The sequence below is a fragment of the Phyllopteryx taeniolatus genome, chromosome 12 (assembly GCF_024500385.1).
Source record: "Phyllopteryx taeniolatus isolate TA_2022b chromosome 12, UOR_Ptae_1.2, whole genome shotgun sequence".
In the NCBI taxonomy this organism is placed as follows: Eukaryota; Metazoa; Chordata; class Actinopteri; order Syngnathiformes; family Syngnathidae; genus Phyllopteryx; species Phyllopteryx taeniolatus.
In genome coordinates, this window is record NC_084513.1 from 20,540,417 (window position 1) to 20,566,732 (window position 26,316).

General features: G+C 44.2%; 2 protein-coding genes and 2 long non-coding RNA genes across 7 annotated transcripts; 1 reads left to right on the forward strand and 3 right to left on the reverse strand.

Moving 5' to 3' along the window:
* Positions 1-316: 316 nt before the first annotated feature.
* Positions 317-1,603, reverse strand: LOC133486558 (uncharacterized). Its single transcript, XR_009791070.1, has 2 exons — positions 1,495-1,603; positions 317-550 (listed from the first exon to the last, which is right to left on the reverse strand). It is a non-coding gene; the product is annotated as an uncharacterized LOC133486558 (long non-coding RNA).
* On the forward strand, positions 481-6,911 carry gpr161a (G protein-coupled receptor 161a). The gene is made up of 5 exons (XM_061791901.1): positions 481-2,257; positions 2,542-3,263; positions 4,431-4,538; positions 5,369-5,494; positions 5,585-6,911. The coding sequence occupies exons 1-5, from the start codon at positions 1,758-1,760 to the stop codon at positions 5,848-5,850; spliced, it is 1,722 nt and encodes a 573-aa protein (XP_061647885.1). The 5' UTR covers positions 481-1,757; the 3' UTR covers positions 5,851-6,911.
* On the reverse strand, positions 3,451-5,702 carry LOC133486557 (uncharacterized). The gene is made up of 2 exons (XR_009791069.1): positions 5,564-5,702; positions 3,451-5,440 (listed from the first exon to the last, which is right to left on the reverse strand). It is a non-coding gene; the product is annotated as an uncharacterized LOC133486557 (long non-coding RNA).
* dcaf6 (ddb1 and cul4 associated factor 6) lies at positions 5,788-25,942 on the reverse strand. Of its 4 annotated transcripts, XM_061791898.1 has the most exons (22): positions 25,547-25,942; positions 23,373-23,434; positions 22,400-22,492; positions 21,035-21,220; positions 20,847-20,960; positions 19,767-19,902; positions 18,636-18,847; positions 17,143-17,236; positions 15,291-15,410; positions 14,880-15,179; positions 13,719-13,919; positions 13,002-13,061; positions 12,396-12,564; positions 12,170-12,273; positions 11,457-11,787; positions 11,321-11,362; positions 9,808-9,946; positions 9,031-9,187; positions 8,859-8,947; positions 7,543-7,648; positions 7,411-7,473; positions 5,788-5,927 (listed from the first exon to the last, which is right to left on the reverse strand). In XM_061791898.1, the coding sequence occupies exons 1-21, from the start codon at positions 25,632-25,634 to the stop codon at positions 7,415-7,417; spliced, it is 2,862 nt and encodes a 953-aa protein (XP_061647882.1). In that variant the 5' UTR covers positions 25,635-25,942; the 3' UTR covers positions 5,788-5,927; positions 7,411-7,414. The 4 variants fall into 4 exon arrangements, with proteins under 4 accessions (XP_061647882.1, XP_061647881.1, XP_061647883.1 ...); XM_061791897.1 differs by lacking the exon at positions 5,788-5,927 and having other exon boundaries at positions 7,002-7,473; positions 25,547-25,941; XM_061791899.1 differs by lacking the exons at positions 5,788-5,927; positions 11,321-11,362 and having other exon boundaries at positions 7,002-7,473; positions 25,547-25,941.
* Positions 25,943-26,316: the final 374 nt, after the last annotated feature.

A 26,316-nucleotide genomic window follows, 5' to 3' on the forward strand; every position in this document is an offset into this window, starting at 1 on the left:
CAATTGATCAAATATTTTATCAACACACTTTCAGTAAAGGTCTCACACATTTTTCAATAAACTTCCCACTCTTTTTTTTTACCACTTTCAGTGTGAATCTCTCCTTGCATCCCTGCAAGTGTGTAATCAATGTGTAGTTTGCAACACAAATTATACATTATAGTGGGACTTCAATTTCCCATTGAGGGACAGCAGTGAGTATAAGGAATTGAAACGTTTCAACAACTTTCAAACACTTTTTTTTTTTTTTTTTTTTAAATAAATCTCAAAATTAAATTTCAATTCATTTGGAACATAATTTAAAAGGAATCTCTCCCATTTTTGTTTTATTTATTTTTAGAAATTTTACACTACATTTCTTGCACATTTAAAATACATTTCTCACATATAGGGAATTTGATTGATTGCATTGCCTTCATCTTCTTTTGCTTTGGAGCCTCCTCTCTCATCCCAACTATCCTCATGTCTACATCTGTCAACCTTCTCTTTGGTCTTCCTCTTGCATGGACATATCCTGGATACATGTATTCCGAAGGTAGAGGGCGCCTCCCTGTGGACAAAATGGGTAGCGCAGAGATCTCTGATTGGTTGAAGGAAAAAAATGACGTTTAAGTGCGGGAAGCTTTGTTCCACTTGGGTGGTCCGGACGTGTAAACGCAATTACGCCACTTATTACTTCATAAATAAACTGTCTAAATAACCACATATCAACTTAAACTGCGACAAAGTTGTTTGTGTACACTAAAAGGGGCATTCAAAAGTGCCTAAATGTAAGTTTGCCTTAGCATATGCTAGTGCAGTTTATTACACTGCAAATCTTAAAATGGCGGAATGTTTTAAAGACGCCTAAAAGCGATAAGCAAAGGCGACCACCCACGCGCCGTGTGTATGTGTGGGTAAAAAAAAAAAAAAAAAAAAGAGGGAAGGCGTCCGCCGGGGGAAAAGGGAGGTGAAGTCGGGGTGGGAGGAGGACGCCATTGCCGCCGCAGCTGTTGGGGGATTCGGCGGCTTGAGCGCGGACGCTAGCCCGACTCGAAGACGCCTGTGTCGGCGAAAAAAGTGCTCGAGCGGAGCCTCGGCCACCGACGGGGATGAGGACGAGTAGAAAGTGCGGTTCCCTTGAGCCGGGGGGGGGAATGCGGAGGGACGCCGTCGAAGAAGAAAATCAGGTAAAGTAGGGGATGAAGAAGAAGAAGAGGAGGAGGATGAGGAGGAGACAAAAGGGAAGAAAGTTGCTCAACTAAGTTAGCGCACTAACTGGCTAGCCTAGCTGCTAGTAAGCTCTTCGAACGAAGTGCTTTTTCGCAAGTCCAAACCACTCGCGGGGCTAAATGTATTCACATGTCATAGCAATTCTAACACAAACATCCTTTCCACTAACACTTTCTCCTTCTTGAACTAAACGCGCCACCGCTTGCAACTAACATTTACTCACGGAGTCTACGCTTAAAAAGTCGACACCGCTCTTTCAACGGTTCACCGAGTGAAACTCACAATAGTTCTTTTGCAGCAGCTTTCAGTGGTTTTGGTTCGAAGAACGATGCCGCTAACTTTATTCATCCCTCACTTATTTGCCTCTTAATGACGTCACTCGAGTTGGAACTCGCATGAAGCACTGAAGCGAGCGTGTCAAATGTTCCCATTCTTAAAAGGAGTTTACGTTAACGCTTACAGATGTATTTATTTTGGATATTTTATTTGTTGAACCGTGGGAAATATGGAAATGTGCTCCATCTTATCAAAAAGTGACAAATGTGATGTCTAAAAGAATGTTAGAGAAATGTATTGGAAAAAAAAAAAGATTTGTTGAAATGTATGAAAAGCTACGTGAGCATTTTATGGAAAAGGTGTCAGTGTTTGTACCTTTAAGTTGCCCTTCTCTGTCTGCTATTCCAGTGGGCCGTCCACTCGGCATGAACACCAGTCGCAACTGCACCCTGCTGGGGAGCGGCGGCGGGCTGGCCGCGCTGGAGTCCGTCTCCATCGTGACCATCACCCTGCTGGCCTGCCTGGGCAACCTCCTGATCGTGGCCACGCTCTACCGCCGCCCCTACCTACTGACACCAAGCAACAAGTTTGTGTTCAGCCTGACTCTGTCCAACCTGCTGCTGTCTGCCCTGGTCCTTCCCTTCGTGGCCGTCAGCTCGGCCAAGAGGGAGTGGGTCTTCGGCGTGGTGTGGTGCAACTTCACCGCCCTGCTCTACCTGCTCATCAGCTCGGCCAGCGTGCTCACCCTGGGAGCCATCGCTATCGACAGGTTAGTGCAGAATAACCATCTATTCGTGTGCGCCATTTATCCATTTTCTATAACACTTAACTCCCTAAGGGTGGGTCCATGAGTAGCGTCGAGTGAACTAACATTAATGGACAGAACCTTTGACAACCAAAGTGAGGGAATAACCGTTCCGGGGCCACAGATATTTGAGGGGCTACGCTCTCCGTCATGGATTTTCACCTGTGGCTGGTGTCTGGACGTATCCTAGGCGAGAAAAAGGGCTTTGCGGTATCACCGGACGGCTGATTGCCTTTCCATCCCGACAGGTACTACGCAGTGCTCTACCCGATGATCTACCCAATGAAGATCACAGGGAACCGGGCCGTGGTGGTCATCGCCTACGTGTGGTTGCACTCCCTGGTGGGCTGCCTGCCCCCCCTGTTTGGTTGGTCCTCTTTTGAGTTCGATTGCTTCAAGTGGACCTGCGTGGCGTCGTGGCACCGCGAGCCGGCCTACACGGCCTTCTGGGTGGCTTGGTGCATCCTGCCGCCCTTCCTGGTCATGCTGGCGTGCTACGGCGTCATTTTCCGCGTGGCCCGCGTCAAAGCTCGTAAGGTGCACTGCGGAACAGTGGTTGTGTCCCAGGAGGAGGGCGGTGGCTCACAGAGGAACGGACGCAAGAACTCGAGCACATCCACGTCATCCAGCGGCAGCAGGCGGAGCTTGGTGTACTCGGGGAGCCAGTGCAAAGCCTTCGTCACCATCCTGGTCGTGATCGGGACTTTCCTCATGACCTGGGGGCCCTATGTGGGCGTGGTTTGTACAGAGGCCCTGTTCGGACAGGGGAGCGTCTCCCACGGGCTGGAGACTCTGGTGGCGTGGCTGTCCTTCTGCAGCGCCGTGTGCCACCCGCTCATCTACGGTCTTTGGAACAAGACGGTGAGGAAGGAGCTTCTGGGGATGTGCTTCGGTGATCGTTACTACAGAGAGTCCTTTGCCACACGGCACAGGACTTCGCGCCTCTTCAGCATCTCTAACAGGATAACAGGTTTGTCTTCAACTTGTATTCATTTGCTAATCTTCTAACTGGAATTTTGGTTCAAATATAGGAGCATTTGACATACACAATGTACTGAAAATATTTGTTGTGAAAGACAAGGTAGAAAGTTTGTTTTTACACAGTATGCATTTGTAAACGACGACTCAGGCCTGGTACACACAAGGATTTTCAAATCTTAAAAAAAAAATATTTAATTTTATTTATTTTTTTTTAAATCTGCGACAGTCCCCACACATAAAGATAAGATTATTGTCCTAGCATGAGTGGTCCTCCATTTTTCCTTGCGTACTGCTCCGTGTGGCCAGTTTTGTGGCGCTTTGATGGGGCTGCTCGGCCGAACCGTTCTCAGGTGGACTCCCAGGCCCGTCCTCCCTTCTCAGCTGGGTGGGGTCCACCACCCCCGTTGTGTTGGCACAGCAATTCCAGAAAACCCTCAAATGTTTATTGTGCATGCGAGACTGGGTCTATTCAATTGCATGTTTCTGCAGACACGCTCTCCTGGGACTCAATTGCTATAAACAAGTCTTCTGATCTAACGAACTTCTTGGGATGTCCCCTCATTTGCACTCAGTTTCTATAAATGTTTAGAATTGACATAGCCACTCCCACCACATTCCAGTCGACACATTCCACTACCCTTGTCCTGGTCTTTTCCCCTTTCATGTCCTCTATTGTCCTCTTTCCTTCCATCTAAAATTCAAATCTATGAGATAATAGTAAATGATGAGTCTCATTAAATCAATGAAAAATGATTAATGGTACAAGTTTGGCGCGGACAATTTTCAATTATATGAAAACAGAGTGGCTGTACGAAAACTGGGACAAACGTTCTGCGGAAAAAAAATTGTCACTAACCGAGGTTCCACTCCAAGTTAAATGAAAAGTCAAATCAAATAAAACAAGGCAGATGGGAAGGGGGGAAACTAGTCACTATCAAAGTACTCCTTGAAGGGCTGCCAGGTTTTGCCAAGAACACTAACAGAACTAGAGTGTGAGAATCACATTTTCAACTTTGATATGAATTTAAGACCTTCACAAGCCAGCTGACATGTGATCGGGGGAGAAGTTTCCACTTCAATAATGTCTGGCCAGTCAAGTTGTAAAGAAACGCATTCAAGTTCAAATTTTGAAAATTCTAAATTTGGTTTTCACCAGACTTGGGGATGTCACCCCACCTAACGGCCATGTTGGCCGGCGGAGGGCAGCTGCTGGCCCCGGGGAGCAGCACTGGAGACACGGGCTTCAGTTTCACTCAGGACTCGTGTAAGTGTCGCGCACACGCTATCAGTTTGGACATGTAACGAAGTACAAATACTTCATTTCTGTACAAAACCTGAATGTTCACATATCTGTACATATATATTTCTGGCAACTTTTACATTTACATAAATTGGATACGTTTACCAGAGTACATTCCCGCTAACCCTCTTTATACTCCTAAATAAAAGATGGGGGGGAAAAAATGACATATGCCTGAATCGCGTGGCACAAAGCAGAAGAACAAAGCTTGTGTATTGTTTTTTTCTTCGGCTTGTTTGTGTGATGCCACCACGAACTGTACTTACTGTGACATAGGAAAGGCTCTGCCTGTTGAGTACCATATGAGCAACACAATTAAATATCATTTAACATAAACCAATTAATTCTACCTAGCAGATGCTAATACAAACAACTTGTAGCTAAAAGCATGACAGTTAGCATGAAAATGACTCACCCGTTTTTGTTTTTAAAGCGTGAGTAGTTTTAGTGGGGTTTAGCAAAAAACTGTATTTACAGTGAATGGCCACATATTCACGGTTTGACGTCACATTTTCACAGAATTATTATTTTTTGGGAACCCATTCCATTCGTTAATTTTGACCAGATCACCATTATTTCAGTATACGCTTTTTGTGACATTGTTATATGGAGCTGCACTGTACCATTTTTCTAATGCAAAATATGTGAGACTGGCTCATGAAAGGTTGGGAAACACTGCTTTATATGGTCTTCATAGATATTTGATGATGGATACAGTTTGATCATTGAACAGTTTGTTTCCCTTGCGACTGTTTTTTATATTTGAGAGCCCGTTTGCATGGTCGCCCCCACAGGCACAGATGTGATGCTGCTGGACAACTTTTCCACTGATGGCTCATCCCAGCCACATTATCCCTTCCATCCATCTGGGAAGAGGAGGAGCTCTGTTACCTTTGAAGACCAGGTGGAGCATTCTAAAGGTATTCATCAGCTCCCCCAAACCCCCTTCTTTATTAAAAGGGCCAAGAGGTAACTTCGTGCTCACCGACCTGCTTCTTCCTCATCGGCAGCTGAGCACATGGCGTCAGTGCAGGTCCACGCCGAAGTCCACGAGTCCCTGGACACCTTCGCCTCCTGCCTGGCCAAAGCCATAGAGAGCGACGCCAAACTCACCCTCTTCGGGGACATTACGGCCCTTCCGGCGGGGCTCTTCACGGCCCGGCCGGCACCCAGGCCCAGATACCCGGACGGTCAAAGACTGAGGCTAGAAAGCATCGACGAAGGCATCGTCAAGGACAACAATGACGAGCAGGACTCTGAGATGATGCCGGCCTGAGGTCGGCCGGTCCGCCGGCATTTCTTCCACGTCGATTATTCAGACTCTGAACACCTGTTACACTTTGTCGTGACAGACTGAGAAGACAAAAGGGTGCACATTCTTCATTCCTACATTCACATAGGAAAACCTCAACCACTGCAACCTTATTGCTGCTTTTCCAGCTCTCTCTCTCTCCCGCTCTATTGTTTAGGCCAGCCTGTAAGGAGGTCTTTTATCCAAGAGGAGAATCAGGGCAGCAAGAAAACCGGCTGCTGCAGTAAAGTGAAGATTGTGGCGTACGCAGAGGTGACCACAAATCGACTCGACCAATGAGTGACGAGCAGGGGTTTGCATCACCCATATTGTATATCAAGATGAGCCCAACTCACTGAGCACTGGCTATAGTGCCGAATTTTGTCAATGGAAAAGTTTCAAGAACGAGTAGAGCTGAGCCAAGTAGGTACCGTGCAGTAAACGGGGGAATACATTTATTTTAGTACTGTAGTCCGTTTACTAATATTAAACATTGTTCGATTTCCACAATGGCAGAACTGGAAGCAGGACAAATAGTTATCACCCAAATAGCTTGCTTGATAATACTAGTCTGTTTGTAATTGACATTTCTGTCAAATCTCTGCCAAAGAGCAAAAACACACTTGTGGAGTTAATACTTTAAATGCAAACTGAGCTGAAGTCTTTTGTTTGATTTTTGAGGCATAGACTTCCAAATTGTTCCAAAAGTCTTGGGGCATTCCACTTTAGATGTTCCACTCTGCCAGGTTGTAGTGTGTGCAAACTGTCAAATGACAATGTGCAAGATGCACATTTTGTGTGTGTAGTGCGTGCGTGCACGTTTTTTAACCTGACGCCAGAGTTCCAAATGGAACTGTGAGAGGATGTTGTGTAAAGCATTTAAATAAGCACATTGATGGCGCTTCACTCTTACCTCGTATGTGATCTTTTGAATGGTACTACTTTTTTTTTTTTTTTACAAGGACAGTGAGATGTAACCTTTAATTTTCACCACATTGTAACTAAAACTTGTATTGAGTTTCTATAAAACGTTTTGTACAAAAGTGTCCGCAGTGCTGTTTTGTTTTAGTCACATGGAGTGCATATGCAGTGAGTCAGCCGAATGAGTGAGCAGCAGCAAGTTTCTCACGCAGACATCGTTCAGATACCTTGTAGCTTTATTTTTTTTTCTTCTAAATTTTGTAAAAGATTTTATCGAGACCATCCATATTTTTGTTCTCTCCAACAAAAGCAAATAAAGTACCCTTGTTTACATTGCTTCAAAACCAACATAACACTGAAAACCAATGATGCGAACACGCTCCCGACATATAATATTAATAATAATATTGCACTTAATCTTACAAACCACTCACCTCTCACTGTTGATGTATAAGGACGCCGTTGCATTCAAGCACACATTGGTCAACCCTTTTACATAAACATTGGTAAGAAAGTCTTTTAAAAAACAAGTGGTGGGAAAGTGGGGCTTCAAAAGGTAGTATTCTACACTTGTACAAAGAAGTGCTCTCCAGCAGAGGGGAAAAATAAAAAAATAAAAGTCACCCATCTACTGCTCGTCCTCGTTTTCTTGGCCCGAACCTTCGGACCGTTCGCCTTCGAGACGATCTGAAAAACGGTCAGAGGTTTGGGAATCTGAAGGTAAAAAAATGACGAGAGTATGTGCAAAAAGTATACCTGATCGGATGTGATTGAGGGACGCCAGCATTCGTAGCATGAAGGAAGCAGGCACTGTGATTGTGTTCCTCGTCTCCTCCAGCATCAGCTCGTTCCGGGTTATCACCTGACGGTGTAAAAAAAAAAAAAAAAAAAGTGAAAATTGACTGTTTAATGGCTTATACGCAAAACGTCTCTGGAGTGCCTGTCCACCAATCATGTTAAAAAAAAACAAAAGCAACCAAGTGACTGTTTGATCTGCAATTTTCAGTAAATGTGTGTGGGCGAGCCGTTCTGCACTTCCACTCCACTGTTATGTAACACCGAGGCTAATTTGCATAACCACATTTTTCCACCCACGACGACATGCTAAGCCAGGCTGTCCGAAGATCCAGTGTGACTTTTAAGTGACAGCCGAAATCCACAATCTGAAAAACTACCATGCAGAATCTCCCACATTCCCCACGTAAAAGCCATTCCAGTAGCGATGCTCAAACTCCGTTGCGGTCGTCATGGAGAGTTAGGAAATAGGCGACATTCACACTGCAGGGCATGATGCCCAATTCGGATGTTTTTTGTTAAAGCCAATCTTTGTTTACGTCGTCATGCATATTATAAAAACAAATGCAACGTCACATATGGACGGAATGGCTGTGACGTCACGTTGCGCCCCGCAGTTTGTAAGAATCTTCTTTTTGCAACTGACCGTTTTTTCACGACTTTGTCCGCCATTGCTTGTCGCGCGTGTCTGTTTTGTCGAACAATTGTGACTGTTTTTGCCTTTTGATGACATACACTTGAGCATCCATACTCCACTCACATCGGCTATTCATCCTATTTATATCTAGATACGAAAGAGGCCTGGGTCGGATTTGAGGGAAAAAAATACATGGAATTTTACTGTTCATATTGACATGAAAAAAAAAAAAAAAACTGATTACATTGAGAGAAAAGGTGTGGGGAAATCAGACTTGACCAGCATAGTGAATATAGCCATAGAGTACGTAAAGCGTGCTGTATTCTTGAGGTATTTTGATGAACGCATGACACAGACAGACAAAACTCCTGGGAACCATTTAGAAATGTGAAAAAAAATGTGTAAAATATGAGACTGACAAGTCCGAATCTTCTACTTTGGAAACATCCATCCATTTCCCCCATGGACTGGTTGCTGACAATCACATGGCACATATAGACAAACAATCATTCACGGTCATAGACAATTTCCGAGTTTTCAATGAACCTAACATGCATGTTTTCGCTGGGGTAGCGTCATGAAACCCACGCATTGTATAGCTTTTCAACTTGGGTCACCACTGAAGTCTTGGTTGTCCTACCTCATCAGCAAGAACCCTGTTGAAAGACGGCGACTCCTCCAGCGGCGACCAGATCTTGATGTCGTAGTCGATGCCCGATGAGGCCAGAACTGGGTGGGAACAAGGAAACAACGAGTGCGGTGGAGCGATGGGTACAATGTCAGGTGGTAGCCGATTCCGAGTGGGGACTGACTGGGGTCGTAGGGGTGCGGCTGCAGGCAGTTGACGACGTGGTTGTCGGCCTCCAGCAGCATGAGGTGCTCGGCGGTGTGCCGGTCCCAGATGAAGATGTGGCCGCAGTCGGAGCCGCTCATCACAAACTTGTTTCCCCAGAAGCAGGACTCCTTGATCTGGCACGAGACAAGTACAACCCCGCTTACGATAGATACAAAGACGACGGTCTTGAAGATTACAACACAAAGCATTATGTGTTCTGTTGCCGTCCATCAATTTTCGATTGGCGCGCGACAAAAGGTTGCCAACTGTAATCTTTTCGCAGTGGTCGACTTTAGGTGCATTCAGACGTGTCACTCAGTGTGCTGGTTTCTACTTACCGTTTTTGTTCACGTTAAATGTTTACAGAAGCGTTTTAGTGTTGTTAACTTCTGCTTACGTGCATGACAGTTAAGAATGTTACAATTTGACTTAATGATCTTATTTTAATGTAATGATTTATTGAATCCGGTGAATCTCGGATCTTTGCATGTTCTCCCCGCGCTTGCGTAGGTTTTCTCCGGGTACTACGCTTTCTTTCCGCATTGCAAAAACATAAATGTTAGGTTTATTGAAGACTTTAAATTGTCCTTGGGCGTGAATGGGAGTCTGAATGCTTGGTTGTCTAGATGGGCCTTGCGACAAGTCCAGGGTTTCTCACCCAAACTCAGCCGGGATAGGCTCCAGCTCACAACAACCCTGACGAGGACAAGCACGCTAGAAAACGAATCGATGCGGAAAGCAGTCAGGTGAGTACCATAGTGCGGGAGTTGCGGTGGCCTTTGTACACCATTTTGACCGATGGCCTCCTGATGTTCTGCGTCTCGCTCTCCTCCATCTCCCTTCTCTCTTTCCTCCTGCGAAACAGCTCCTGGATGCGAGCTGCCGCTGAGCGCCTGAAACACGAGGACACCGTGTGACTCTGAACACAAGCGTTTTTTTTTTTTTGTTTTTTTTTATTAACCTCATGCTTCTGATTTAGAGCGGCTGAAGCTCGGAACAGTCAAAAAATAACCACACCGTTTCTGGAACTCGAGCTTTGAGATGCATTCATTAAACACATGACCTCAGGGCAGGGGTGGAACAAACTATTGTAATGTGTTGTATTGTTTTCTGTTATGATACAGTATCCATACATAATATTAATATGTCTGCCCAATATCCAAGCAGCAAATCTCTATGACCAAATACAATGTAAACAACTTTTAAAAACGTTTTATTACATTCTGTATCAGTCTTCAGGGTACCTGATGGCTTAAGGTAAGGACCTAATTAAGCCACTCTGATCAAATTAAAACCTTACAATTCTAAAATATGACCAGATTACAAATGGTAAGGTGCTTACCTCAAATAAACTACCCTAAACCCCAACTTAATGATTACTACGGGTTCTGCTGATATAGAGCTGCATTATGATGCTAAACCGCAACACAATTGTAAATTAATCCAAATCTGGCATTTTTTAAAGGCAGTTTAAGTCAATTCAATGTAATTTCAGGATAATTAAGGCTGTAATATCAGAAACTAAACCTTCTGTATAAATGGTGATTATAAAGGGTTTTGTACTTGCATTACCAATACGTGTCCAAAAACAATGCTAGTTTTTTCTCGCTTGTAAAAAATAAATAAATGAATAAATACAAAATGATATGCATTTTATTTTGGATTTTATTACATTTTTGCTTGCTTCCTGAAAAGCATCTTTTAGTATCCCAAATAGGTCTACAGTAAATAAAGACAATTTATGATGATGATTATTATACATTTCATATTATGTCAGAGTATGTGTGTACTATTATATTCGATAACATTTTGTATGCTTGATGTGCATCAATAGTTACATCGATATCATCAAGTATGTTTTTTCCAAGATACTGATTATAGCGCATTGACTGTATCACAAGCAATAAATGGACATTGCATTGAATGACTCCACGATTCCCACCGCTACTTGGGTCACTATGGCCCGTTTAAACTCACTGGCCACTTCATTGGGTACACCTGCAACATCAAATTCAACCAATTACAAGAGCTGTATTAAATATTCCGTGTTGCAGGTGTACCTAAAGATGTATCCGGTGAGTGGATGTTGCTTATTTCTAAAAAGCAAAGTGCCCAAGTTATTCTTGTCCATGGCTCGTTTGAGCCCAGCGTGGTGCATCACACACTCAGTTGTGTCAGTACACACATGCACAACAGTTAGTTTCATGTGTGCGAGTGTGTGTTTGCGCACGTGCGTGTGTTAGTTTGCTCATAACACACACTGTTACCTGATCATTCTATCTCCTACTGCAGATCCTCTGGAATTTAATCTAAATGTGCAGCATGACAATCAGTGATGAAACTGGACAATCCAATGAGAAAAGGCACCATTTTGAGACGTGAGAGTCGGCCTGTCCCACGTACCTCTGGCCCTGTCCTCTGAACCTGGTTGACGGGATGAGGATCGGGTCATCGTCGCTGTCGTCAGAGTCCTGGTTCCCCCTTGTGGGCTGACTCTGGTTTCCTACCACCGCCGCCGACGCCGCCGCCACCTCTGGGCCCTCCTCCCCCGAGGGCTCCTGTCTCCGGCAGTCACCCAAAGTGTCCTCCGGGGGGTCACCAGGGCTCCTCTCCGTGGTGTTTCCCGGTGAGACACTGGCAGCCGACCTGTCACGGGCGCTGGAGCAGGGGGCGTCGCACGGAGGAGCTGTGCTGGCCGACGTCCCGCTCTGCTGCCCTGAGGAGTCACACGTAGCTGAGGGGAAAAGAGTCGTACATGTCAGTAAATAAATTCATCGCTTAATAAGAAAACAATGATTCTCGCAGTGCATTCGGAAATGTACTCCGAGCACGCTCCGCTACACTCCAGACTATTCGGAAACACAAACTCTCAGGATCGAGTTCGTGCGTCAGATTGAATTAGTGAACGCACCCTCGGGCAGCTGTAGAAATTTACCGAATTACATTTACAAGACCATTGCATATCATACTGGAATGAACGTACATCTTTTCGTACACTATACATATACATCATGTGACAATCATTTTTCATTTTCTTGATACAGATGTATAAATAAATGTATAAAACGCATCGATTTTTGTGAGGGAAAAATGAACATCAGAACATCCTCACTCACGTTGTGCCACCACGGGGTTCTCCGTGGATACACTCTGTTGGCTCTGCACTGTGTCAGAAGCTTTGGGACCGCCACTGCCCAGAGAGCTGGATGTGCTGCTGCTCCTGAAGAGAAAAAAAAACAACATTTCAAGACATTTTCTGATCATTGGTTGGTTGTTTCATGCAAACTAAAAAGTCAAATTTAAAGTTCAGGTGTTAGATACAAATATCCTCCATGGGTTTACCACTCGTCAGTGAAGTCCAGCTTAATGGTACTGGTAGTGGTTCCCTCCGAGCTGTAGTGCAGGCTGAGCACCGGTTCCGCCGCACTGGATCGGCCGGTGCTGGAAGTGGAGGGAGGGCTGCAGATTGCTGGCAGAGGAGCGTCATCGGACCGCGAAACCGATGCGCCTCCTGTGAGGCCGGAGCGCACACACGACACACAAGAAGGAATGGTTCATTAGTGCAGTTCAAGTAATCATAAGATGTTCTGTCACTGGCCATCCATCCATTTTCTGAATGGCATATCCTCAGTAGCCATTTCTTTTTAAGGACAATGTTGTAAGACCAGTAAACCCCTAATATTTTGGTGAGGCTCTCAGTAAATGTGCAGATAAAAGGTCGGGTCTCTACTTCGTGCCATCCCAGTGATAATGTTTATGATTGTGGCTGGTATTTGCAGGGGTGTCTCATATTTGAGCCCGTTTCTGGTATTTTGGTTACCTTACGTGTAGTAAAACAGTCTGCCAAAACATAGCATCAATCAAGCATTAGTGTCTTATTAAAAGGAACCATTTTTATATTGCTCTCTTTACATGTAAAGAATGGGAGCGCGTGGTTTCAAAACGCACCCTGCTGCTCATCCAGCGTCATGGATCCCAGCTGCTTGTTTACCACCGACGAAGGGGAATCTGCAACACAAATAAGAGATGATAAGCAACACCGAAACACCAAACACTGGAGGTGCACAGTCAAGATGCACAGGAATTCAATGCAAACGATAACGGCGATCGACTCATCGAACTGAGATGAGGTCACCTGAATTCAACAAGGAAAAAAATCGGCTCCATTAGAAATTAGTTGTTCCACAACACCACAGACAAACAAACCTCCCATACAGATACCTGGCTTGTGAGAGAAAATTAATCCAAAATCTCCAACTCTTCCCCAACACATGATGCCATACATGCGCTGACCACAAAAGCTATCAGGCAAAGTTCACTTGAACTTCAACCGTTTTAAAAGATATCAAACTCCCAGTAAGGCCGACCGACTCTTTTCTGTGTACGTGCTGGGGCCGCTAACAGGGCGTGGACTCCAGGTGAAACCTTCTGCGTGTAAGGGTATTCCACAATGCCAGGAGCGAGGTGATATTGATATCCAAGTAAAAGAGGCTAGTGGCACGTTAATAAGCACATTGTGGTATTTCTGTCAATGGAGGAGGGAACACTGTGGGATTAGTGGTCATTGTGAAGCCTAACTGGCTCTACACAAGCATGACAAGCGTGAGATGGCGAGGGGAGGGGGCAGGCAAAAAGCGACAAGAAGGGGGTTGGGGTGAGGGTAACCTGTATGGGGTTGCGTCTCAGGAGGAGCAGTGGCAGCCAGTCTTTGCAACTGTCTCTCTGGGGGTGCAGAGGAAGAGGAGGAGAAGGAGGAGGCAGAAGAAGGGGCCGCTCGCCGCCCCTGTCCTGGGGGGTCGGCCAGGCGAAGTAACCTCTGCAAACGCCTACACACTAAACTTATGGGCAGCCGATGAGGGCCGTACTCTGACGGAGAGGCGGAGGGAGAGAAGGTGGAGATTAGGGACGGGGACAACAGGAAATGGAAGACAGGATGCTGCTTGAGAGGAGGGGCTCCAACACAAGCACACACACACACACACACACACTCAAACGTTAAAAGGAGACATATCATGACTTTTTTTTTTTTTTTTATAAACACATTAGGAGAGTTCCCAGCTGCTTTGATAACAATGGCCGAGGGATCAATAATTAAAGCACACTGATCAGCCCTGTTCAGGGAAGCCAGTTTTGGGGGCTGTACTGTCTCTCTGAAATGTGTCCCCGCTCAGCTGGCCCCCCTGCGCATCGTCCGCCCCTCCTGCAGTGTGTTTCAACACAGTATAGCCATGTATGTTTGAACCCAGAGAAAGAGAAGAACAAGTCGAAGAGTCACATTTACAACAGGATGATACTGAATTCTTCCACAGTTTTATGTCATTTTGCGCTTCTGATGGCACGTAGGTGAAAATCCTAAGGCCTTTTCTGACTGGCGTGAGTATGCTTGCGACTGCTACCATGTCAATGTTATACATTGTTTATGTGCCAGTTTTCAGACCCTATCGCCCTAGGCTGTTTGTTGGCTAACTCTAATCGGTGCATCAACAACACTGCAGCTCTGCTAAAACCAGGTACAGATATATACTGATAATTGGGCAAATTTTGAGCACGATTCCCCATTTTTGATCAATCAGCCAAGCCTTGATGACCAGATGTCTCGAAAAGATGTCTGTGACAGACCCCATACACAAGGATACAATATCAGGCAATTAACAGTTTTGGTCATATTGTGTGCGGTGTGCTCCGATAATCTAAACACAGAACACCACACACAAAAATTCAGTTTGGCCACTCACCACTCCAGAGACTCAAATATGAATCAAACAAAAAGTATTTTTTTACATAATATGTTCCCTTTTATAATATACATGACAGGTGGACACTTACCCGAGACTGCCGTTTCCGACACGACCGTTGCAGCGGTTCCTGTCGTGGGGGTCTGCCTCCGGGACCCGGATCCAGAGGAGGACGGGGCTGAACTCTCGACTGTTGACGTGCTGGAAGAGGGAGGTAGGGCAGCACCTGACGATGACTCAGACGAGTAAGACGACGTAGGCGAGGGTGCTGCCGCGGCAGGACTGGTTCGCACGTCTGGGGAATCTGCCGCCACTGGCCTCTCGAGGGCGCCGGTCCCCTGGCTGGAGGCACCTGCAGTGGCAGCGGGAATATTGGGGCGAACAGCTGTGCCTAAAAGCAAGATGATTAAAAAAATAATAATTGCCACCTGATATACAAATCACATTTAAAAGAATACAGCTTCATTTAAAAAAAAAAAAATAATAATAATAATAATTCCACCTCGAGGTCTCGACTGAGGGCGAGTCCCTCTGCTGCTCTGAGCCTCACTGGCCTCCTCAAACCAGCGTGACAACATGTCCGACATCCTCTGCATCAGAGACACATTGGGGCTCTGCTCCCCTGGAAAAGAAAATAGAGGAACAACTCTCTATTTTCGGCATCATTAATTGACACAAGATGACAAGCACGACTAAGAATAAAGGACGTGACTAGTTGATGAAAGGGGTTATGGTTATATAAAACATGCCAACATGTGCGTTCATATTGGGTGTGGATGAGATACCTAGCAGTGTACGGCACTGTCACTAGACACAACATGAGACAGACTTGTACAATGAGCTCAAACATCCAAGTGACATCCAAATGGTTGGTTGTAGATGACCACAATGTACCCAGTACAGCAGAGGTACACGACTGACAAGCCAACCAAGAGCAGATGAAGGTTCACTTCAGATGTTGGGACAACATAAATGAGCATTTAGTGATTTGGGGACTTAAAGGAGTGTGTCAATGCAGCTACCGTGACGTTACTCGAAGGTAAACAAAAATCACTTTTTTTTTTTTTTTTTACTTGAAATTTGGATCCACTTGAAAGTTAGGCGTAATTTGTCAATTCAGCTTTACTTGAAATTTTCTTGCTGCTTTTACTTCAAATTGTTTGCAAGCCTTTCTTTGCAGGCATCAAAATACAATTTGTACTGAAGTGTAGTCCTGACATGTTTCTGCCAGTTTCATAGATATTTAAATTATTTGTTATTTGTATTTGAATATAAACTGTTTGAAGAGTTTTGATGTGAATTTGTTTATGGGAATACATTTATTCATGAATTGCCCTTTAGTAGCATCAAAATAGTTTAGTTTATGGTGCAGATAGGAATCATATTATTTTCCGTAGGATGTGACTCACATCAATTAGGAGTGTGTGTCTCTATCTATCTATCTATCTATACACACACACACACACACATACATATATATACGCATGCCCTGCAATTGGCTGGCAACCAGTTCAGAGTACAGCCCGCCTCTTTCCCAAAGTCATCCTCCGGCTTGGAGGCGCATATGCACCCACAGAGATATACTCAAGAATGAATGAATCATGCATTCCTCCAAGCGATGTGGATCGCAGATTATTTGTGCATTGATTGAATGAAATCCATTCCTGTTCACATAGCTGAATCGGTTATGTGATGGCGCTTGTTGGTGATGCCTGAATGGGGACTGGATGTAAATTGGGGCCAGGGAAATAACTGCGTCCACTGCCGGCACCGACATGATTCGGCCTACAGGTGGTGGAGAAATGCTACATGTGTCCAATCTCCCACTAAAACGTCCCAGTGGCCTAAACTCCCAGTGATGACAGCAGCTCGATTTGCACTCAAATGGCTTTGGTGACCCTCTTAGCGTATTCTATGTGTAGTTTGTCTGTTCCAGCACAAGGTCTTGTGCGTACGCATGATCAGAGCTGTATGTAAATGTACCCACTAATCCTAAAGCACAAGTTCACTTTGATAAATCCCTCACTTTGGGTGGGAATGTTCGAATGTGTGCTTTAGCTTTGGTGTGTCTGTTGCAGTCTTTATTATATGCACATCTAGTCAAATGAACGCCTCTCTAGCGATGCCCATCAATACAGCATTATTACCTCCACCGAGTACTGAACTTTGACTGTGTACTGAGATGCACTTCTAATACTTGAAGTAATTTCTGTATATTGTGTAAGTATAGTCAATGAGTCCATTATGTTTGTATGATCTCATTGTGACTTGTTGGAAAGTCAGCCAAGAAGAGATCCATCTGCACTTGCACTTGCAGGCGTCACAGTGTTGGCGGTCGACAGTAATATACTTACCGTCTCTCTCCCTCTCGCTCTCGGGACGAGCTCGGGGTCCGGTGTCTGACCAGTCACCTCGCAGACGGAGGCGCTTCACTGGCGGCTGCCTCAGCTGTGGAAACACACAAATGCACAGACACACACGCACACGCATGCACACTGAGAGATTAGCAGTTTGTCAGTCAAAGCGTGGTCAAAAATAGCTGTGCTGCCAAAGCCAAACACTGCATCCCAGTCAGTGTGCCCCTCTCTGACGGCACACCGCTGATGTTGCCTTCACTTTCCATTACCCCTGAGCCCCTCCACACTTTCCCATGCTGCCTCCATCTTTTTTTTTCAAGGACCAGAAATAGAAGACAGAGGTCTTAAAGCGCATCAACCACTTGAATGAGGAAATCAGGGTCAGAGGTGGTGAAAATAGAGTGACATGCGCACTCAGTAAGAGGAAGTACAGATACAGGTGGGGGGGGGGGGGGGGGGGGGGGGGGGTGGTCCCCTCCAAACCTGTTCTAACAGAACATCCACTTGAACTATTTCAGGCAAGCGGGAACACAGTGTGCATCGGTTGCTCTATTTGGAAAGGAATGTTGGGCCGCATCTCGCCACAGCTGAACTCACGAGGCTTTGAAACACTGGCACCATGATGGAGCACGGATCCCCTTTCCAAACTAAGCGCTCCCATGTCATGACCCACATGATTGCGTATAGGAAAAAACACAGCAACCACGCTTCAAATAAGAGCATAGGAGGCCTGTTTCTTCTCCTGGCTGATATGCTCCATTCACAAGGCTGCACCAGTCCCATTTTTCACAACAGGGTCATCGCAAGCCACTTTGAAATTGTCTGGAAAAGCCACCACAGTATCTAATGGTCCCTATCCCCCCGAATACCAAAATAGCTGGGGTCGACTGTACTAACTACCGCATAGTATCTGGGGACTGGGATGATATGCCGTGTATAGACGTTGAGATTTTTTGCAACAATGTTTCTAAAAGAATCATTATGGAGACAATAGAATATTAACTCTGCTGTTAACCCTATTTTGCGATATTCCAAAACAGAGAGCAAATTAAGACTTTTGTTGTTTTTATGGTGGTTAACTTTTTTTGTTGTTGTATGAGGCACGTCTGCAACGTGACTCACCTTTGTATTAAACTTCTAAGTTACGACTGAATTTGTTATTCTCTTACTATTAAGAGTGGCTTGCTTCTTTTTACACTGGTATAAAAGTTTTGAATGTTAAAACATTGCCCGTAGTAAATAAAGGCTTTATGATGGCAAGAGTTTGACCCTGGAATGTATTATTTCTATTTTCATTGTTTCCTATTGGAGAAATGCGTTTCAAAATACGAACAGCATCCTACAACGGATTATATACTGTACCTTAAAATGAACGAAGTCATGAGAGACTCTAAACTGGCAGTAGCTGTGAATGTGAATACAGTGGACCTCTGCGAATCGCACGGGGACCAACTAAAGCTACACTAAGTTAGCATACATGGTGTCCTCACCTCCTCCCTCCTCTCCTCCGAGGGCCCCTTCAGCTCTCGGGCCTGGTCGTCTTTGGGGTCGAACAGGTAAATGTAGTCGGAGGAGTAGCTGACCAGCACCTCCTGGCCGTCCTCGCTATAGCATAGCGACGTCACACGACACGACTTGTTGGACAGGTGAGCAGGCACGAACCTCACGCACATGCCCGTCGTCCCCCGGCCCATGTAGTTACCTACAGAAGGAAATTATATACAATGTATTGTTGTTGTTTTTTTATCACATAGCAGATTCAAATGTACTTAGTTTGTATTTTATTTCACTCTTTAGTTTCCGTTACAATTTGTTCTTTTCAATAATACGGAGCTTTTTAGAAAAGATTCACATTAATGCTTATTTTAATATATTTACATTGTCTAGATCAGTGGTTCTTACACAGAGTACCACCATCATTACAAATATTTAAATACAGCAGCATAGCTGGCTTAAGTGTTCATCAAAAAAAGAGACCGGTTTTAGTGCTAAAAAGTATGTCTAAGATTATTGTAAGCAACTCCAACATTATGCAGTTTAAACAATGCGCCGCTTAAATGGAGGAAAGTAAACCAAAAAAACTATACTTACTAAATGATTTGATTCAAATGTATCCCACATAAAAGATGAATAAAGATGGTACCTAAAAATTCTTAAAAAAATTAAAAAAAAACGCTCTTAAAGATTACATGCAAATATATTGAACTTAAGAGTTAAATACAACTGAACTGTAGGCAGTGATGAGTCTTTCACATACCAGTAGAGGGAGCCCTTTAAAACTCCCCGGTTTTGTGAATGGTTGTATGATTGTAGCCTACCTACCATACGATGTACCGAGCCAACTTTTTTTACTTCCCATCCCATACCGATATTACGGCCTTGAATTTTGGCCGATACTGACATCGGTCCAATCTAATGTCAGCAATAATCATCCATACTTTACTTATTTTGTAGTATGGAATGTTAGAAACAGCTTGATGAAATGATATCACTTAAATAGAGAACAATAATCAGCAACAGTAGGTAAGATGTCATCGTTGCCACAGTCTGCCATCGGGACTCGAGCAATAAACGACGGGCACCACGTAATTATTTTTCCTGCAACCACACTGCGTACTTACCCGTGGCCCTGGTGCCCAGCATGCGTCGATCGTAGATGCGCACAGAGCTGTCCGAGCAGCCCACCGCCAGATAGTAGGGCATCAGCGGCGAGATGGAGATGGACGTCGCCGCTCTCCGGCAATTGATCAGGATGTCCTGTCAAACGGCAAAGTCACACACTGCTATAATGCAGAGTAGCCCAGTTGTCATTCTAATGCATCAAACGGGTTGCCCATTAAAACCAAATGATCTGAATTATGCTTCTCATTTGAACGCATGTAGGTCAGACGTCCTCACTAGAGTTAGTACTACAACAGTAGCCTGAAGAACCAATAACGCTCAGCTTTGACACTGTAAGAGAGGAATTTATAAAGAGTATTGGTAAAGGTGGGTACACCCTGGACGGGTTGCCAGCCAATCGCAGGCCACATATAACACCACCATTCCGCAATCACATTTCATACTCAAGTACAAAGTAGTGTCTTCAATGAACCTAAGGCCCAAAAAAAAAAAAAATGTAAATAAAAAAAAAAATACAGTTGTCAACTGTTCAACACACAGCAAGCGATTGAGCACTGCATTATCATCCCCGTAAAGACAAACAGTTCTTCTATTGGATACCATTTGATGGTGCATCTGTGCCAAATGGCCAATGAATGTAGCACAATCATGAAAACACTCAGGCATGTGCAAGAAGCCATGTTGCGAATGAAACTGAATTGTTGCAACAGGATCTCGCTTTAGAGGACGTTACTCCAACTCAAGTACTGGACCAATAAAACAAAAAGGGAAGGGAAATGGTTTCCTTCTTAAGAGGCTATTTCTGATGAACAAAAAAAGCACAAACAGTACAAATAAGAGACGTGTAAAGACCTTTCCACACTGCACTTGCTCAGTGTGAAGCGCCCCCGCGTAAAAGCGCAACGACGACGGCAACGGGGGTGCGGGCCATTCCATAACCGCCGTTGACGTGATGCTCAGCGTCGCGTCAAATCGCGCTAACGCCCCCTCGGCACACACACACAATGAACGGAAAAGTCGAGGGCGTCAGACGCTTTGCCGAGTGCAGTGTGAAAAGGCCTTAACAGATGTCACCGTACATCTTTGCAGTCCTCTTTCGTGCAGCTAGTTTTCATCCGGAGGTCAAACCATCGCACTGTGCCGTCCTCCCCGCACGACAGAAAGGTGTAGGGGTCATTTGGTACTGTCATAATCTGACAACACAACCAACGACCAGGTTAGAAAAAGAACCTTGTCACAGAGGGATTTGAGAAGCGTTTTTGTCTACCTCATAGGCGGTGCCGTAATGGCAGGTAAACTGACACTGTCTGTTGAACTCGGCGCTCTTTTCCGTGCGGGTGTAGTACAGGATTCCGTCCCCGGAGCAGGAGATTATCTCCTGGTCGTTGGTGTGAGGCATGAACTTCGCACTAAAAATATTGGCCCGGTGGCCGGACCGTATTGACTTTTTGACCTGAGGAAGACAAGAACAAGATGGCGCTAAAAAGTGGGAAGAGTTACAGATTCATCCGAGTCTAATGGCCCTTCAGTCGTACAATTCGGAATTTGAGCAAAAGTTGCATCGCAACGACGCCTCTGAAGTTGCACAAAACTTTGCCGTTCCTACTTCCTACTTGTGTGACAACACACCAGACTTGAATGTATCGTAATGGAGCTTAGTTCAGCGAGCACAAACGAATCCAATTAGTTTTGTTTTTTTGCAAAAGCTATTCCTGAACCTCCCTCCTGTGTGACATCACACAAGACGTCGGTGTGCCTCACCGGAGCTCGGTTTATTAACAGGGCAAGGGTTAGGCTTTTCTTTGGCTTTTCGGCAAAACCGATTCCCCCAACTAGTACAAGTTCAGAAAAACGGAACTTTTTCTTAAAAGATTCACCTCAAAAACTGACATTTGCCACACTAAAGGTCAGTTCAGTGAACATCACAAGATCAACTGGCCATGTTTTGCTCTGTTGCTTTTTTGGCAAAACGTTCGTCTAACGAAGTTATACGATGCAACATTTTATCAAAATTCCAATGTGTCCCACAAAACATTCCAGTTTGCCTGCCCATTGAAAGTGAGCATTTTGTGTGGATTTTTGTGCTTTTATTACAAAAACGTATTCACTGCAGTTAAAGACTTTCCAGCCATCCATTTTCCGAACCGCTTATCCTCACTAGGGCTGTGCTGTTCCACTCTCCCTTCTACTCTTTTATACTCTTGCATATTTTGCAGGTGACCGTGCTACCACGATATACGACTCTTAAAGTCATACAAAAAGGTACAAAACGAGACCTCCGTTCAGAGAGCATCAAAGGATTAACAGTGATTTTTGCTTTTTCTTTGGCTTCTGGCCATTTTTGCTCCACTTATTACAAAATCAAGAGAGGTGCTAAGGAAGATGAATGCACTTTTTCTCCTCTAGGGTAGAAATGTGAATGTTGGAAAACGAGATGCATGGACCACACGTGTGAAACTAATGCGCGTCACAAATCCACGGCAATACGTCGCAAACGTCAAAAGAGTTTTTTTGTAGTACAGCTAAGGTCCCTGTACATTTAATAACGGTCTTAGGACAGCGACAGTTTGACCATGATAAAGATTATTTTGACTTCCTCTATTTCCTATGGAATTTTTGTTTCTATACAAACCTTTTTGTTATAGGGGTTGGTGATGGCCAGGAAGGTATCATCTGAACCTGACAAGATGTACTCTCCCGTGTCATTCCATGATATCGTGTTCACCTGAAGGGGAGCAAAAGTGTAAGCACACAGTCAACAGAAATTCTGTGGTAAAGCTCAAGCAGGTTTATTGTCACTGCCATGTATATTACATAATATTTGTAAAACACTTAACACCAATTCACATAACACAACTGTGCTTTTGTGAGGGTTCCCACTCTCATTCTGAATACAACATTTCCACACGCTTGGGGCACCGCTGATATTGTGCTGCTTCTGACCAAGCACCTGTTCATTTCCGTGTTGTTAATGCCAAACCACGTGATGGCCAATTAACCGACCTCAAGCTATTATTGTCATTGCACGCTGATAAAGTCGACACATCAACTAGTCGGCTCACCCCGTAGTACATATTGTGTTTATATTTCTCTGATGGCTAGAGGACGCATCCGTTTTCTGTACCGCTTATCCTCACTCGGGTCGCGGTGGCTCGAAGACAATAATCAGAACACTGTATAACAAATCTCTCGTGATTTAACAATGTATCACTAAAATATGTATGTTTAAGGACAACTTCAATGAACGCAGGTTCACTTTATCTGGATTTGTGTGTGAGACAGCATTAGAGCAGTTTTCCGTGGATCGCAGTTTTCACCAGTCTGCAAACGTTTCAATGGTTTCTTACATGGAACAAATGCAAATTCAACTTTTTCATAAATCCATTAAGTTATTTGCTTTAGCTATGCCTCGGGCTTAGTGCTCGGCCGAGGTGATGATAAAGACATTTTTCAAAGTACAAGGTGCAGCGCTAACTGCATATGCAGCTGAACTTCAGCTGCAGTCATTTGAGTGTTTGTGACACAGTTTGACATGTGGTGTGACTCTTCTGTCAGTTCAGGTTTCTCTGGGCCTGAAGTCAATTGTCAACAGGAGAGGTACTCACACAGCCATCGTGTACGTTCAGCGTTTCTTCTAGTTTCAGTTTCTGAACAAACTCTCTTCTACCTGTGGATAACAAAGGACATCATAACAGTTAAAGGGAAAATAAACCCCACATTTGTTTTAAAGCAAGAGCATGTGCGTGCCAGGACTAGTCAAAACACGTTACTCCGATTAATATTGCTTTGTGGAATAAGAATTAAACAGAACAATTAATTAACAAAAAGAAGAGCCATGTCGGACAGAAGATCATCATCAGCTGCAGACCGAAAGCGATGTCGAAGCGCCAGTAGCGAGTTACCTGCTACCACGGCGCTCCATTGAATTGTGTCTGCGGAACGAATACAGAGAGCCATGGATTTTGCACGTGCTGTTATGTCCCCTTGGCGTCTGTTATTTTCATGCATTATTAACATTTTTAAAGTGTTGAAAATAGCAGGAGAACAAATCTTCAAAACAAATCTTGAACACGCCACTGACTGAGAAGTGTTGTGAAACTCGGCCTCTTTCCTAACTCTCCAGAAGTGTGCGATAGAATTACTGCCTCAAGATTGAGAATAATAAGTGAATATAGCGAGGTTAAATCGCAGATACATTTTAGTGCGTCATTTTTTTTTTTGGTTCAAAGTGGATTTCTGTAATGCTTTGGTAAAGATGCAAAGAACCTTCAGCCACAAAGGTAAGTGTGCGCAGATTCATTTTTCTTCTATTAAACCGCTTAGACAGCTCATCGTTGTATTTATTGCATCACTCATGGCTCTGTTACCTTTGAAAAAGAATTTGGAAAGAAAACGCAAACCACAGTGAGTGGTTCGGTTTTGGAAAGTATTGAAGGCTTATTGTCTGGTCGGGCCGCTGGCAGGAGTGCAGACCGATGTGGCCAACTGGCGCCATATTCTCCCAATTGAATACATTTTTGTTTGGTTACTAAATTAGCACTTGAACATTTTTTTTTTTTTGGGTGTGGTATTATGTTGATGTTGGTCCGCAATGGTATAATATGGCAATATAAGGTATACCAACTGGAGCGATGCTGTGTTTGGTAACTCAACCAAGATTTCTTCTCCCCCCCCCCCCCCCTTAAGAGTAGTGATTTCGGGGATGCAAGAATTTCGGCTGACAGCGACGATGTGTAGGCTTGTTGTTCCTGAATATTCACCAACTCTGTATGGTTTTAATAAATACGGCTACACGTGCCGAACACGTCACATTGTCGTGAATTTGCACTGTCGCAAGAGGGAAAAGACCTCAAAATCGCAGCCCCAATAAACAAGTACACAAAGGCTGATGCAATAGATTCAACACAAATACTTTGTCGATTTAAGTAAACAACAGCTGATAAAAACAAAATGCACATTTAAACTATAATAAAGTTTGGACATCTGGGATTTAGTTCTCCTTTGAGGTTAATGTTCCCTAAAACATTACCTGTACAGTGAACGAAGGTTTTATGATGGCAACAGTTTAAACGTGGAACAAATTAATTCAATTTACATTGTGTCCGTTTTCAAGATGGCTTAAGGTAAAAATAAAAAAAAAAAACAATAAATTTTAAAAGAAGCTAATGGTTGCAGTACGTTTTGATCATATTGGTCATCAAGCAGGTACAAAAGTTTTGTTTCATGTTACTCCTCCTTTGTGTTCAGAACAAAAATGCATGATATATTCTAGAAGGATTAAGTCCTGGGGAGGAAATCACATTTCAAATGTGAGTCTTGAGCTGGAAAAAAAAGAAACACTGTTGCAAGGCAATAGTTTGGAACACAACCCACAAGTTGTCCCCCTTCTCCTTTTTCCAGGCTAAATATAAAATGAGAGTGCTGCTGCGGTGTAACGGAACACAATAAGAGCTTCAAGTGTATCTCTGTCAAGCTAAATACAGACAGTAGTGACTTCAAATTCACAGGCACCTGCCACACCTTAATTTAAACCCAATCAGGTGTACACAGCTTATAAAGTAACACTAACATTGATCAATAAGTCAATCCACTAGTGCACTGCAATTTTTCAAAAACATACATCAGAACGAATCTGTCAACTGAGATATTTCGTGTTAGGCGCTGCTGGGCATACAGTGCTCTTCTCTGTGGTAAACAGGTAGAGAACCAAACAGAAACAAGGGAGACATTCTACTACGTTCCAAACACGCTAGCTTTGCCCACGTTGTTTTGGTCTTACCTAAATAGTTCGTCCTGATGATGTTGGGCTCGCTGTAGCCAATGAGGCGTTTATTTACATCCCAAACCAGGTTGCCGGAACAGGACATGGTGACCGAGCGTGGCTTTTAATAAACAACAACATTGACATTTAAGCTAACCGCCGCAGAGATTTCTTTGGCCATCGGTCCCTGTCGCTCGGGACGATGCTAACGTTAGCTAGCCGCGACAATGCAGAGTTTCATGGCTGGAAGAGAGAAGAGAAGAGAAGCTCCCTGGTTCCCGTTTCCGTAGTCCTCTCTTGTTTGTGGCCCGACAGGTCCCCTGCTCCCCAGGCGAGGAACTGTGCGTCCAGCTAGCCTGGCCTGTTTTATTTTGTCTAGCAGGCAGGGGAACGATCAGCTGTGTCCAAACAACGCGATAAACTACAAGGTTTGAGAGGGAGCGAGAGTGAGCTCGATTTGTGACCTCGAAAGACGTGCGGGGGGCGGAATATATTCAATGAATGAATGAATGAATATATATATTCATATATATATATATATATATTCGTAATTTTATGTGTTCTACTTACTTTTTTGTGCATTATTTTATTTGTATGCTTATTTTATTTTATTTTGTATAGAAGTGTTCAGTTTAGTGATGCCCTGTTTGCTCATTGATAGCTGGGTCATGGCTGATGCTCTTTGAATGAGAGATAATTTTCCATAAAGAAAACTGAAGTGTTGTCGCTCGCACCCTGAGAAACTCATCAATGCCACTGACTTTTGATACTTTACCTCTCATGCGTTG

What these genes read in the sequence shown, in the direction of transcription:
- gpr161a (XM_061791901.1), top strand. Translation starts at nt 1,758, where the DNA reads ATGTCTAAAAGAATGTTAGAGAAATGTATTGGAAAAAAAAAAAGATTT. An exon ending in CAGTTTCACTCAGGACTCGT is followed by an intron (nt 4,539 to 5,368) that starts GTAAGTGTCGCG and finishes TCGCCCCCACAG; the next exon opens with GCACAGATGTGATGCTGCTG. An exon ending in CCAGGTGGAGCATTCTAAAG is followed by an intron (nt 5,495 to 5,584) that starts GTATTCATCAGC and finishes CCTCATCGGCAG; the next exon opens with CTGAGCACATGGCGTCAGTG.
- dcaf6 (XM_061791898.1), bottom strand. Translation starts at nt 25,634, where the DNA reads ATGTCCTGTTCCGGCAACCTGGTTTGGGATGTAAATAAACGCCTCATT. An exon ending in GTCGGAAACGGCAGTCTCGG is followed by an intron (nt 13,920 to 14,879) that starts GTAAGTGTCCAC and finishes CCTCTCCGTCAG; the next exon opens with AGTACGGCCCTCATCGGCTG. An exon ending in GTAGGAGATAGAATGATCAG is followed by an intron (nt 9,947 to 11,320) that starts GTAACAGTGTGT and finishes CTCGTGTTTCAG; the next exon opens with GCGCTCAGCGGCAGCTCGCA.